The sequence below is a fragment of the Crocodylus siamensis genome, chromosome 8, assembly GCF_052110815.1.
Source record: "Crocodylus siamensis isolate JL-2025a chromosome 8, ASM5211081v1, whole genome shotgun sequence".
In the NCBI taxonomy this organism is placed as follows: domain Eukaryota; kingdom Metazoa; phylum Chordata; order Crocodylia; family Crocodylidae; genus Crocodylus; species Crocodylus siamensis.
The window spans coordinates 43,929,960-43,944,308 of NC_143402.1; the positions used below are offsets into that span (position 1 = coordinate 43,929,960).

General features: G+C 52.3%; 1 protein-coding gene across 3 annotated transcripts in view; it reads left to right on the forward strand.

Annotated features, from left to right (window-relative positions):
• Nucleotides 1-2,042: 2,042 nt before the first annotated feature.
• Nucleotides 2,043-14,349, forward strand: part of LOC149858361 (diacylglycerol kinase eta-like) — a 145,526-nt gene continuing 133,219 nt past the window's right edge. For all 3 annotated transcript variants that reach the window (XM_090060187.1, XM_090060190.1, XM_090060188.1), the window contains exon 1: nucleotides 2,043-2,936. In XM_090060187.1, the coding sequence (XP_089916313.1) occupies nucleotides 2,739-2,936 (198 nt within the window). In that variant the 5' untranslated portion in view covers nucleotides 2,043-2,738. The remainder of the gene's footprint in view (nucleotides 2,937-14,349) is intronic.

Below are 14,349 nucleotides of genomic sequence, written 5' to 3' on the forward strand. Positions count from 1 at the left end.
GGGGATAGAATCCCAGCTGTGTAACTATGAGCCCCTCCCTTCCTCTTCCTGCAAGCCTCTGCTCCTTTCACTGCATATCTTCCAAGAGTTATGACAAGTGAAGCCAGAGACCTACAGATAAGGACCTCCTTCCCTGCCCAGCTCATTTGCAGAGCACCATCTTTGTATGGCACTGGATGATGCAGGGATCCCTGGTATGACATAGCAGACAGTCAGGTATGGAGGAGCCAGTTAGGAGCAGTATTCTGGGAAAATGGTTCAGGCAACAGAGGGACACGATACACCATTTGCCAGTGGGTTCAATGCTGTAGATGAGGAGTAGTGAGACTCAGGACTTCTGAGTTCATTTCCAAGTCCCAGATGGGAGTTTTTAGCTGATGTCCCCCAGGTTACCCCTGTCCTGTCTTCACCCCAGCTTCTGCTCTTACCCTCCCTTTCCGCCCAGGTCCTTGCCTGTCCTCACATCTACTCCTGTCTCCCACTGCTTTCCCTCCCTGTTCTAGTTAATGCCTCCTCCAGAACCCTTTATCCTGTACTTTTCTAGTCTAGCTGTTTCCTCCTCTTGCCAACTACCAGGCACTAATGGGAAGAGCATTGGCCATGTGAGAGAGCCAACTCCTTTGCTTCTGATTCTGGCACCTGGCCCCTTAACAGCACAGCAATTGCAGGGAAAATCTGGATCAGGCCCCATATCTCCTAGATGCAGCATACTTTGGTGCTCTGTGGGCCTGTGTACAGCCCAGAAGCCCTGAGACGGCAGAGCATGCTCAGTAGGCACAGAATGGTCAGCACATTTTGTCACTGAACTATTGGGTCTCTGCTGAGCACATACAAATTGCAGTTTTCCAAATTCCCATCCTGTAGCTGAATGTGGGCCACTGGAAAACCCACAACCCCAATCCTGATGTCACAGTAACCCCGCTCCCCAATGCCACATCTCTGCCCAACGCATGCAAGCACTTGGGATTTTACAAACCCTGTATTTTATGGGCAAAACAACACATTTCCCTTGAATCTTGTTCTTGGATTCAGCCAACCCATTTCTTTTCTCCCCCTGGAACTTTCCAAAAAATTGGTGAGGTAGAAATGCAGTCTTGAAAATTCCAGCTGAAAGAGCTGTATGGCACAGAGGTGAGCTTTTAAAGAATGGAGCTTATAATGGGAAGTGCTGGGCAACCTGAACTATTGGTGTCAATAGCTGCAGGACATATCATCTGTAGGGCACAAATAGACACCTCTGGAATATGAAAAAAATGCCAGTGCCTCTTCAGATAGATGTTCTTATTGTGGTAAAGACCCTTCCTCCCCTGCTGAGTGGGAGGTAGGTGCTTCTTATCAACACCCGGTCACCTCTTGGTAGAACAAAGGGGGTTATGGTAACTGTAGGCTGTCCTGTAACTCCAGCCTCTTACATCAGAGCATCCCCAAGCGCCTACCAGCAGCAGCAGGGGACTATGCTTCCCCACCCACCAATATGCAAGATTAGTTGGAGATGGGGAAACAGGGAACATGGAAGGGAAGTGGCCGACCAGAGGTTACCCTCCCCGCCCCTTGATTTATGTCAGTCTGAGGGGATGATCAGGCAGGGTGAGTCAGTGACATGGCCAGTAATAGCACCCAGGCAGCGAATGGCTAAGGCCCAAGTGAAGGAGCCTGGGAAGACTCTTCCTGTTTGGAGCTGGGTGGCCTGGCGCAGCCCCATACCAACAGCCTTGCTACCTTCAGGCTCCCCACCAAGGCCAGGGCCCTGCATTTGCAGGGGCTGAGGGGAGGCTGCTCTGCCAGAGCGGCAGCAGGCTCAGACTTGCCGGGCGGCAGAGAAGGAGGGAGCCAGCCTGCCCAGACACAAGCTGCTCCGGGAGGGCCTGTGGGAAAGGCAGGGCTGGGCTGGGCTGGGCTGGGGCGGGTGCAGGGGAAAGTTAGCCAAGAGCACGGAGCCCCATTGCAGCCTGCGCTGCGGGCTGGGGAAGGAAGAGCCCCGTTGCACAAGCAGGGCCCGGCCTGGCTGGTACTGCGAGGTGTGTGGGCGGCAGGGGGGACCCAGCCCGGCCGGAGGGGGCAGCGGGGGCCCGGGCTGCGGTGCCCGCCGCCTGATTTGACAGCGCCAGGCGGCGGGGGGCGGGGAGGAGGAGGCAGAGGAAGCAACATGTGCAGCGGCGGCAGCGGCTCGCGGGGCTGAGGCAGAGGCAGAGGCAGAGGCGCGGAGCCGGGCGGCGCTGGGCGCGGGGGGCGGCCGAGCCATGCGGCAGGCGCCGCGCGCCAGGAGCGGGGGGAGCGCCCCGGCCCCGGCCCCGCGCTGCATCGCCGCCGCCCGGGCCCCCTAGCGCCAGCCCCGGTGGCCGTGCCCGCACCGCCGGGGGTCGGGGCCGCCAGGCGCTGCAGCCCGGCCACCTGCTGCAGGCCACGCGGCGGGGGCGTCCCTGCCGCCCGGCCCCGGGACCCGCTGCCCCCTGGCCCGCGGGGGCCGCAGCGGCGCTGCCCGGGGGCCCAGGCCGGAGGGCCGTGAGGCACAGTGGTCCCTCCCGCCCACGGCGGCGGGGTGCAGGGCTGCGGGAGCCGAAGTGTGAGGCGAAGGCGCCGCTTGGCCTTTCCAGAGCCAGTTCGTGCGGCGGGACGCTGCCCGCGGCGCAGAGCCCGGGCGCCTCGGCCCGGCCCGGCATCCTCAGCCCCGCGCGCTGCGGCCCCTGCCCGCCCGCGGTCTCCGCGTCGCTGGCACGTCTCGGCGAGGAGCTCGGGAGATGGCGGAAAAGCTGGCCCCCGGGGATTTCTTTCTCAGGAAAACCAGGGAGTCGGTGTCCTCCCTGGACTCGGATAAGCTGGCCCCCGTGTCTCCGGAGGGGGCTGGTGAAGAGTCCTCTGACAGCGACGGGGAGCAGGAGGGCAGCTCCCACAAGCTCATCAGGAAGGTCTCGACGTCGGGCCAGATGAGGAGCAAGGTAAGGGCGAACGAAGGGGCTGCCTCAGCTCTCGGTGCTGATAAGAGCTGTGTGGGGCAGGAATCGGCAGGGTGGAGGCTTGGCCATGGGGCTGTGAGGCACCGTCCAGGCTTAACAGGCCACATGCCCTGGGGGAGTCAACTGGTGTAACTGCTGTGGTGAGGGCAGTTGCCCTAGTGAACGCAAGCTGAGGACCTGGCCCAGTGTAGCCCCGCTTGTCACCCAGGTGGCCCACGCCTGAGCCCTCTGTCCAGGCTGGATCCTGGGGAAGAGGAAGGGAATGGCAGCCAGGACCTTTTTGGACCTGGAGCCTAAGTCATGGCAGGTGCCTTAAGGCTGAGTCTTTGCTCTCAGCAATACAGAGGGAGATTGATGCTAGGACACAATATGGACTGCTGGAGATGCTGTGAAGCTGGGTTAGGCTCTAGAGCCTGATTCTTCTTTTGCACTATTGTAACTTGAGAGTAGCTCCCCCAGAGCAGGGAGCGGTCAGGTGTGTAAAGCTGGTGTCAGTCAGATCTGAATCAGCCTCGCCAGGCCTGTGTTTTGGGAAGGGAGGTGGGATGGAACTGAGATTGCTGAGAGCTGTTCTTCTCAGAGGGAGATGCAAAGTGCTTTCTCCTAAAGGCTCTGACATTGGCCACAGGGCTGTCTGTGAGGTTTTGCTTTAAGCCGTAGTGAAGATAGGGACCACTTGAAGACAGAAGAAGACAGGAGACCACTTAAAGTTTGTATTTCAGGCCCCTGCATAGTTCAGAGTGAGAATTTGGGGGGTTGGCCCAGATCCCATTCTGGAATTAATGTCTTTCCCATTTGTTCCTTATCTCTCCAAAGACAGAGGTCCAGGACTCACTTGTGTCCTGCTCCCCTTGGTTAACACCACAGGTTTCCTCAAAAAGAGGCTTTTCTGCCTTTGCCATAGCTTTATAAGGTAGATGGTGACCTGGCGGTAGAAACTGTAAGCAAAGAAATGCTGGCTGGATCTGTGACAGTAGTGGTGCTACTGCTGCTTGTGTGGCTGTAATACTTGCCAGCCTCTGCCAAGAATGGAGACCCTTGGTTGGATGGGAGGGTGCACATGTCCATGGTGAGACCACTTCTGCCATGAAGAGTTCATCAAAGAAATAGTCTAACCCAGGGGATGTCAGCTGGGGATATGCATACCCCTAGGGGCACTTGGAAAGGTCCTAGGGGGTACATGCAGACGAGCAGGGACAGAGCACCTCCACCCACCACCTTGTGCTGCTACCTCCCAGGAGCAGGGCTGGGTGGGGTAAGGGCAGTTGCACCCCTCTGCAGTCCGTGCAGGTGCCACCTGTCTGTATGGACATGGGGGGGAGAAGCTTGTATACGGCGGCCGCTGGTGCCATCCACCACCCTGTGCTGCTGCCCACTGCCCTATGCTGCTGCCATATGTTGCTTTCCCATGGCTGGTCATATATGCGGCTCTGCGGGCTGCTGATGGGTGGTGCGTGATTGGCCAGGTGTTAGCAGCCCGCAGAGCTGCATGTGCGACTGGCCATGGGAAAATGGGACGCAGTGGTGCAGTGGGTGGTGACAGCAGCGGCCACGTGCAAGCCCCACCCAGCCCTCCCGCTCTGCATCTGACTGCGACCACCAGAAGGGGTACGCTTCTTAAAAAAGGTTGAAAACCCCTGGTCTAACCTATCACATCTCTGGGGCTTGTTGGTAATTAGGCCATGGTGGATTCCTTGTCTCTCACGTGCTTTTTTATTCCCTATCTCAGATAGACCATAAAGTTGCACTGATGTGTCCAAAGAGAAACACCTACTAGATTGTACATACTGGTCTTTTCTTATTGCAGTTAAAACCGTGCTGTGGGCTTCCATGAGAATTAGGGGGGATAAAATATCTTCAGGTAGTATTTTGCTGGGGTCTACATCAGACAGGGTTGTGAGCTCCCCCTGCTGATTCTTCAACAGCCATCAATGAAAAATGGCATGTCCGTGATGCAGGGACATATACTTATAAAGGAATGGTGTCAAGAAAAGGCTGCTTAGCTCTGGAAGCCCAGGAAGATTATGAAAATGACAAAAAGAAACCAGTCAGGAAAAAATGTTTGGCTTTTTTTCTGAAAGGATCTGAGAAATAATAGGCAAACAACAATTGCTCACGCTTAAAAATTAGCTGACAAGTGTTCTTTAAATCCATCTCGGGCTGCAGACAGCAGCCCAAAGACAATGCCTGCTATTGAAAAGGGATTAGATTCCTCTGTGAATTGAAACAGTCTCCACAGTTATACATGGTCAGGGTAGAAATGACAGGAACCAAATTTCATGTTCCAGGGCATAAGCCAGTTACCATCCAGGGAGTCAGGAAGGAATTTCCCCCAGGAAATCATGGTGCATATTGCAGTGCATTTGGGTTTGCTTCTTCTTCTGAAACTCTTGGCAGTAGAGACCAGAGCCTGGACAAGATGGACCTTTGGTCTCCTTTGGAATGGGAGTATCTCTGTTTTTATTGCAATGGGGTATTGGCAGTACTGCTCACTGCAAAGCGGCAGATCAGAAATGGAAAACCAGTGTGGTCAAGAAGTGCCACAAAGGGAAAAATGAATGCGAGGAAACAGGCCCTGAAAAATGCTGAGGGAATCAGTATGCATTGACTTGTGTCTGTCTCGGAGAAGGAAAGTTTGTCTTCTCTTCCTCATATGCACATCAGATGAGATCCTGTTCTGTTACATGGTTGTAAATCCAGGATGGCTCCATATAAGCACCTGGAGATATTCCAATCTTATACCACTTTAGCTAAGATCCCAGGGTGGCCTATGAAAGGGGGAAGCCATAGACTATGTCAAAAGAAAAAGCAAACTGAGGTACATTGTCCTCCCTTCTTCCTATTGAAATATGTGGGTCATGTCTGTGCTAGGGACATGCAATGATGTAGTTCTAGGGTAGTAAAAGTGCCATCCTGCAGACAAAGCCAGAAGCTAGGCTGCTTAGTTTCATATTTGTTTTTAGTCAGTTTTGCTTTCTGTTGTGCTGTCCCTGGCCCAGAGCTTGGTGTTTGTCTTTCCAACACTGCAGGGGAAGGCTTAAATTATGCATGCATAAAGAGATGAAAGCCACCTGGTTTCATGACATTCAAATGAAGAACATGGAAAAAAAGCTCTTCATATCTAGCCTTTTGATAATGACCTTCCCAAATCTCAGTTTGGGGCTTAAATGATAATGTCCGTGGTGGTTGCCTCAGCCTGCAGTTTGCGCCTTTGCTTTGCTTACATTGTGCCATGTGTTGCTGCTCAAACACAGAATTGGGGCCAGCAAAGTGCCTTTGTGTGACACTGTGATGTCATCACACAAGTGGCTGAGGTGACCCCTCCATCCGAGTGGCAAGTGGGTGATGGCAAGAAGTATGTTAGGGTCTAACCATGAGGCAGGATGATGCCATTCATTCGGACATGGTTATAGGAGTGCAGCACCGTATTTGGCTATGGAATACATTTCATAAGCTCAGGCTGGATCATGGCATAACATGCATGTCCTCTGAGGGACCTGGTTTCAGACCTCTGGTAACTTTTGTCCCCTGTGAGGCAGAACAAGAGTAGTGGTGTACTGTGCCTGGGTAAGCCCCGTGTTGCTCAGGGGCTCTCCCTAGGGACTGATTGAGGTGGTAGTAGGGGAGTTTTGAAGGCAGCTTAGTTCAGTTCTTGGGGCTCAAGTTGTATCTAAGTGAGCTGAAGCCTGGAGGTAGGTTGGCACCTCTATACCGTGGTGCTGGGTGCTCCAGTAAGGTGCTTAATAAAGAAGAAGATAAAGCCTAAGTGCATAGGCTCAGGCTGGTGACAGGCCCCCTTGATAGGCTCAGGCTGGTGACAGGCCCCCTTGATCAGATTGCATAGGGCCATGGAGAGATCAGCAGTTACTCCACAGTGTCAGTGGGAATATGTTGTGGAGGAGATCTAGTAAGCAGAGGGCTGTGAGGAGAATACAGCTGGGATGGGGGAGCTGAAGTACACTTATGGCAGCAGCTGAGGTGCTGTCATTTCCCAGCCCCTCAACCTATTTGCCTCTGGTTTTGGCTGAGGGAATGGAAGGGTATTCTTGGGAACTCTCTCGGGAAGTGTCTATCAGAGAAAATCAGTGAAATGGGTTCTGCTGTGCTCAGTGTGCAGGCCACGCGTGTAAACGGCACCCCCCCCCCGGGTGGGGAAAGCAGCAGTAGGAACAGCACAGTCCCATTGTGTTACCTTGCACGATTTCCAGGGATGACTCACTGTTGCAGTCACCCACGGCAAAGCAAGCTCCCTGCATGACAACACTGCCTGGCCAGGCTGTGATTCACATCGCCTCTGCATCTGGCTTTGCCATAGCTAAATAATATGCCAAGGGGACAAGGGAAGGGGTAAGCCCAGCAGCAAGAAGCCAGCTCACACCTTGATCTGCTGTCCAGGCCTGGGTGAAGGGGGCTTAAAGCTTGGATCTGGCTAATACCCTAATGCACAGTAGAATAGGCTACTGCGCATTAAGCATCACCTAAAACATGTGCACTTGTGCTACTGTGCATTAGTGCAGCCTAATGCTTATTTACTTAGTACCTCATATTGGAGGTGCATTAGGAAAAACACATTAAGACATGTGTAGATGCGCCCGCTGAGAAGGAAAACCTTACTGCGTCACTGCCCAGAGTAAAGCTGACTCCACACACCAATCCCCCAGAGCACTGTCCAGGAGGAGATGTCTCAAGAAACGTTTCTACCACCCACCTTAGGAAGCTCAGAGGAAGTTTGCCTGGTACACAGTCTAAATATGATGTGTTTGAATGCTGCATCCTGTTCATTCCTAGTCCTGGCCCTGTTTCCACCCTGAACCTCTTTCCTCTCTCCTCTCCAGATGGCAGGCTGTACTGATGTCTCCAACTGCTTAGTTTAGATACACTGCTCAGCTCTTTTCCTCTCTCCCGTTATGCAAATCCCTCCAATTCCCTTTGGTTTTTATCCTGCTTCCCCACACTCCCCCAAAAGACATCAAGGGACTGGACAGTTACACTGTCCTGCCTTGACACAATGGGCATGGTTCCTTGCTGCTTTCCCCCTCAGGCTCTGGTATCCCTGAGGAAGCTGCTTACCCCAACGCAGATAGAGTGAGATGGCATCAGAGCTGGCAGCATCTCAGGGATGAGAAAGTTTTGTTCAGCCTATCTGGCATTATTTAGCTATTTCACTACCTGGAACAAAGGTCCCCTAGTGGGACAGAAGGGTAGGGGGAGGTGTCTTCAGCTGGGCAACAAGAACTGACCACCAAAACGGAATGGGCAGGGGGTCATGGAGGCTTTGGACCCACAGAGGCTTTGGATCCATGCAGCCTGCTGGCCCTGAAGCTTAGAGAGAAGGGCAGGGGCTGAAGCTGGTGCTGGCTGCTGCTCACCTGGATGTTTCTGCTCAGGGGAAGCAAATGTGTGGCTTGGTGCTCCATTTGCCCCAAATGGACTCCAGGGCTGTGAGCTCTAGTAGTGCCCAAGCCCCCAGTGGCATTGTCCCATTGATCCCTGTTGAGGCTCTTAGGGCAGGTTGGGAATCTGTTAACATGGTGGGGATTCTTATGCAGAGGAATAGGGTGCTATATGTCCAGGAGTGTTGGCTGTGACAGGCCCTGTGAACATTTGGAGTGACACCAGAATAGCCTCCCTTTGCCTGTCCAAGGGCTGCATTGCCAGCCTGCAGATGCAGCTCTTGAAGACTGCAGATCCCACCATGCATTGTTGCCCTGCACAGAGCCAAGCTTGTGTGCTGGGCCCCCGGTCGGTCTCTGTGCATTAATATGAAGCAGCTGCATTTTGGGAGCTGTGTTTGACCAGTGAATCAGGCCCCTGCCAGCCCTGCAGCACCCTGACCTTCGCCAAAGATGAACAGTTCCTGTGGCACTGCAGTACTCTATATGAGAGAGCTGGAGGTCAGCGGTGCCAAAGGGAAAAGTAATGGATAAGAAGAGCACCCTGGTCATGGCTCCCTTTCTGGCTCTCATGGGACTGCAGATACCTGGAGCTTTGTGCTTCTACCTGGGTCTGCAATGAAGTCCTGGGCCCAAATCCACAGTCACAAAGCTAAGCTCAGCTGAGGGCCTAGAGGGCAGGTACAGCAGTCTTATTGCAGCGCCTCCCCTGAGCCAAAGGCCCTTGGTCACATGTTTGATCCTTGCCAAGTATTAGTGCAGAGTGATGACTGTTCCTACCCCATCCACCTACCAGCAGCTCTTACAAGGTCTGAGTGGCTGGAATCACTCCCTCAACAGACTCCCTGCAGCGTGTGCTCCTGCAGAGGGAGGCATGGAGCTAGGTACAATGGTTCTTTGCCTGGCAGGAGCTTACCCTCTGTGGCAGGGAAGTGGTCTGCCCCAGAAACCCTTATAACCTTTATCCTTGTTCTCCCATGGGTAGTCAGGTCTATAATGTTTTTTTTCTGGAGCACTAGCCTATTGCCAGTGGAATGGAAGTGCTTCCACAGGGGGTGCTTTTCTGCAGGGCTAAATAGGGGGAGGTGGACCAGGAGGCTTTAGAGGCAGCTGTAGGGACTAGTCTTGCACTGGTAGGAGGAAGTAGAATGTGAATCAAGGAAGTATTGCCCTGTGGTAAGAGCATGGGGTTGGAGGGCAAGAAGATTGGGGTGCTGTCCCTGGCACTGGGGAGAAAGGTGTTTTAGTGGTTGGGGCACATGACTATGAGTCAGGACTCTTGGTTTCTTTTTCTGACATTAACTTGCTCTGCCTGGACAAATCATACTTCAGTTCCCCCATCTATAAAACATGACTAGGACTCATTACTTCTATACATGCCATCATTTGGTTGCCACCAGAAGTATTGTTGGTAACTAGTGGGGAAGCATAACCTTACTTTGAGGTTCAGCTCAGAGGAGTAACCAAGTTCTCAGATGTTCAATCCAAAAGATTCAGACCTCCAGGGCCTACCAAGCTGGAGTCTGAAAACAGACTTTCCAGAGATTTCCAGGTAGTCCTGCTCTGGTGGGGCAATGAGTACTGAACATCTGGCTGTGGCCTGATGTTCTGGATCAGGGGCCAGCAGCCTTCCAGCAGGCCAAATCAACACAGCCCAGTGCTAATGCAGGCTGCCACTGCTGCCCTTTCCCACTTCTCCACTGCCACTGCTACTGCTGCTAACCCAGTCTGGCGAGTCAGACAGAATCTTTGTGGGCTGGCTCCAGCCCTTAGGTCATAGGTTGCCGACCCCTGTTCTTAATGCTTCTGTTCCTGAGCCAAACCTTTTTAAGGCAGAAGAGTGGGAAACTAAAATGAATGCGAGTGAATGGTGTGAAGCTGAACTGGAACTTTCCAAGAAGTCCTCTGGTGAGGTCATAGCCCATGGGTGGGTAAAGACTGGCCCATGGGCCAGTTTTGGCCCATGGCAGACTCCATTTCCCAGCAGCCCCATACCACATCATTTGGGTATCATCAGAGGTGACTGGTAGGCAGAATGCCTGGGTTATCATGATAACTTGTGGTATTCAGTCCTGGACTAGTCACTTACCGTGTCTGTAGTTTCCTCATTTACCCAAGGGGACAAAGAACTCTTCCATGCCCTGCATGTGGTGGGAGGGGAAGCTCTCTTCTCCTTGGGAGGATTACTGTATGAGCTGCATTGGTATCATGTCCAGCAGCATCAGCCTAGGACCCTTTTAGCCATTTGTCTCTGTTAAGATCTCCAGAGGAGGAAGAAAAGGTGAGTGGGGAAAGAGGTAGGGGTGGGAGAAGGAACTGGGGGAAAAAATCTTGTTCTGGGGCCCAGCCATGACATTCCCAACCCTGCAGTGAAGCCCCAACAGGCCTGTGGCTGGGCAGTTGGGTTCAGGCTAAATCAGTGTGGGGGTGATTCAGTTCCCATTGATTTTGTACCGAAAGTCACAGAGAAATGACTTTCCTCACAGCGTGGCCAGGCCTGGAGAAAGATGAGTTCTAGCTTTCAAGCCAAAGCTTGGCTTCCTCTGCTGTGCCAGTGGGGCTGAGAGCAGGTGGGGTTAGTGCGTGTGCCTGTTAAGCATATCTGTCTTTGGCGGGCACCCCTGAGAAGCATTTCATTTCACTCACCTGGTCTTTGCTCCCTTGATGAGCTGTTTGCTTTATCTGGTGCCTGTGCCAGCTATTCCCGTGGGGCATCATTAGATCCATTTCATTTGTTTAGCTCATTCTGACAGCTAAAATTAGTCTTCCTTTTGTAAGAAGACTCATCATCAGTGAGCCCCAACCCTGGACCCAAGCCCTCCCATGGCTGCAGACAGGTCTTGTCCAGAGGAAGTAAGGTTCTTTCCCTTTGGGTTGGTCCCACATCACCACCCAACAAGAGATTTGGGATTTGGAGTAGCATGATGACTGGCAGCCTGCCCCTATACTCCTCCCAAGGGTTTTTGGGGTATGGCAGGGAGAGGTTAAGGCAGTGCTGGGCTAGTGCCCCTGCTGGCACAGGTGGTCATGCAGCTGCCAGTACATGGAACTGGACATGGTGTGTTCCCTGCACTGTGCTGCCCTGGGGATGGCTGAGGGTGGATGTGTGGATGGAAGGTCCCCATTTAAAATAACTACCTTATAGACCCTTCTGGACCTGATCTAAGGTATAGGCTAGTGGCAGGGAAAAACAGTGAAGCTCTTCTGCCCAGAAGCCCTGCCAGAACCCAGCAACCCCCTTCTCCAATTCAGACAGCTGAGGAGCCCTTTGTCAGTGATGCCTGCAAAGTTTGCACAGCCAGAATCATGGTTGGAGGGGACAAAGGAGCAAGAGGTGGCTTATCCCAATGACATACCCATGGTCATAGCCAGAACTGGAGAAGCTCAAATACAGGAATGCTCCAAGCCCCGCAGGGTCAGGGTTGATATGGCTCTATCCAGCCCCTTGCACTCTCTACCCTGTCTTAGCCCAGCCACCTGCATCCCTCAACTGACCCTCTGCCCTGGCAGCAAGGCCTATCCCTAGCCCAGGTGAAGATAGCCTCTCCTCCCAAAGACATCTCTTCCTCCAGGAAGCAACTGCATCCAGTTCTGTCAGGGGTATATAGGCCATTGCTTACCCCAGGAATGGACTCTATGACTGGGTCTACATAGTCTACATGTCCCACAGTCAGAAGTCTGAAGGTTCTCCCCTTTGCCCCCTTTTCATCCATCTTATTTGGGACATTTTCCCCCCTGCAGTCATGTGTGCTGAACCCAGTTGTGCTGGGAGCAGCAGGCAGCCCCCAGGACAGCCTTTGGCATCTCCCTCATCATTCCCAGGACCCTGGGCACAGGGATCCAGGCATGGAGCATGTGAGACAGGACTGAGATCCCTGCCTAGCAAGTCGGGTCATGAACAACAGCAGGGGTGAGGGGTCAGTGGGCTGGGGGAATTGAATTAGGCTGGTTGAGGCTGTATTCATTGTCTCCCCAATGGTGCAGCCTGGGCCCTGGCCACCTCCGACTCAGGCTAATTACATCTGAAGGGCCTGGTGCTCGTGAGCAGGTGTCAGGGCTTCTGGGACCTGGTTTTGCTACATAGCACACAGACCAGGTGGCAGGGCTTTGGCTGGGTTGGGTTCATACTGCAGTGCAAAAGCACTATGAACTTGCACTCAGCACTTTAGCCCCTCTAGAGCTCTGCAAGGGATGCTGCTCCCCCCGGCCATGCTTGCCAGGGAAGGGGAGGCCCTCAGGCCAGGATGGGCAGGGGACTCACCACTTCCTCTGTTTAGAGCTACAGTACAGTGGGAGAGTGCGTGTTCTAAGATAGAGACAGGCAGGTGTCCCCAGCTGGGGCTCTAACCACCCAAACTCCTGTTCCTTAGTGCAGATCCTAGCACAGGTGGAAAATGGTCTGATGAAGCAGTTCTCAGGTGGAGAATGCCAACTTGATGAAATCAGAATGTTAAACAGGAATGCATCGATTCTGCTGAAATTTCCAATGAAAAGTCATTGAAACGGTTAATTTGGGTAAGGTTGAAGTGCTTCATTTCAATATCATGTTATATTGTATTGAAAAGTCAACCTGAAGCTCTTTGGCCTTATTGAAACAAACCCGGTCATCTTGATATTTTTAAATACTTCTTTTTTTGGAAATGTTATCGGAAATTCCATTTTTTATTCAGTTTGAGGCTGAGAAATAGGGAAGTATCAGGATTTCCCAGGACTTAAAACTTCTGTATTTTGACCAGCTAATAGTTTCATAGTTTCTAGGGTCGGAAGGGACCTGAGCAGATCGTCTAGTCCGACCCTCTGCCATGGCAGGAAAGAATACTGGGGTCAAATGACCCCAGCAAGATGTTCATCTAAAATCATTCATCTAATAAACCAACAAATGTCAAGACCAGAAGATGTCTTATCAGCATTACAGACAGGGGGTTCTGATTCCAGACCAAGACTCTGAGGCGCTACTGAAATATAAATTAAAAATAGTAATAATAATACTAAGGTGTCATCTTACCTGATCTATTGTATAAACAGACTAGAGAATCCCACCTCATGGGTCTTGTGTCTGGTCCCTATATCCTTGTTTTTGGGAAAGATGTCCGGTCTTGATGTGAGCCCCCTTAAGTGAGAGCAGAGTGGGATCTGAGGCTTGCACAGCAATGAGGGGATTCTTCTGCACAGCATTTATGCAGGGAGGGAAGTGCCCTTAGCTGTTACTGGGCAAGCACGGAGCTGAGGCACTGTGAAAGGAAGGCACTCAGGTGTCTGGGGCCCTGCCATAAGTACCAACATACCTGAAGGAAGAGGGTAGTAAGCAGGTTGCATTGTCATTCCATTTCCCAGTGCTCTGGTACCAGCTTGACAGATCCAATCCCTTCCTGATCAACCAGAAGCACAAGGCAGCGTGCAGGTTTCTTAAATCAGGAGAAGGACTTGGAGGAAGGCACAGACACTGTACCTGTTAGTGTCTATGGAGTTTGCAGAAAGCTCTAACTGAGAAAGGGGAAGAGGTGTTTAAACCCCAAGGAAGTCTTCTTTATCTGTGCATTTTTAATTATATTGAGCATTGTCTTCCTTGTTTTGAGGAGGTCACTCAGAGAAAAGGATTAGGAGCTCTTGGTGCCCTTAATGCCAGAGAGAGTTGCTGAAGGCTCTGTTTGTGAAGGCTTTCTCCCAGTTGTTTGGGGAGGGGGAATATTTGAGTTTAACAGCTGTTCACAAACACAAACAATAAGCCAGTTGGATTAAAAATAAAACTGCTTTCCCCAGGGAATTATTCCACTTTCCTCAGTGGTATCACCACAGTGACCACAGAGTTTCTTGGCATAGAAGGCTAGACAAGATCTGCCTTCCTAAGGGCAGAACATGCATACAAGTTGGTGGCTGTAGTTGCTAGTAAAGCAGCTTCTGTTGGGTTCAGGGAAACTGATCCTGAGTTCACTAATTCACGGAGCTGAGTGCTAAGAATGAGCTGTGCACTTACCAGGGAGAGGGAAAGCGAGGTGAACCTG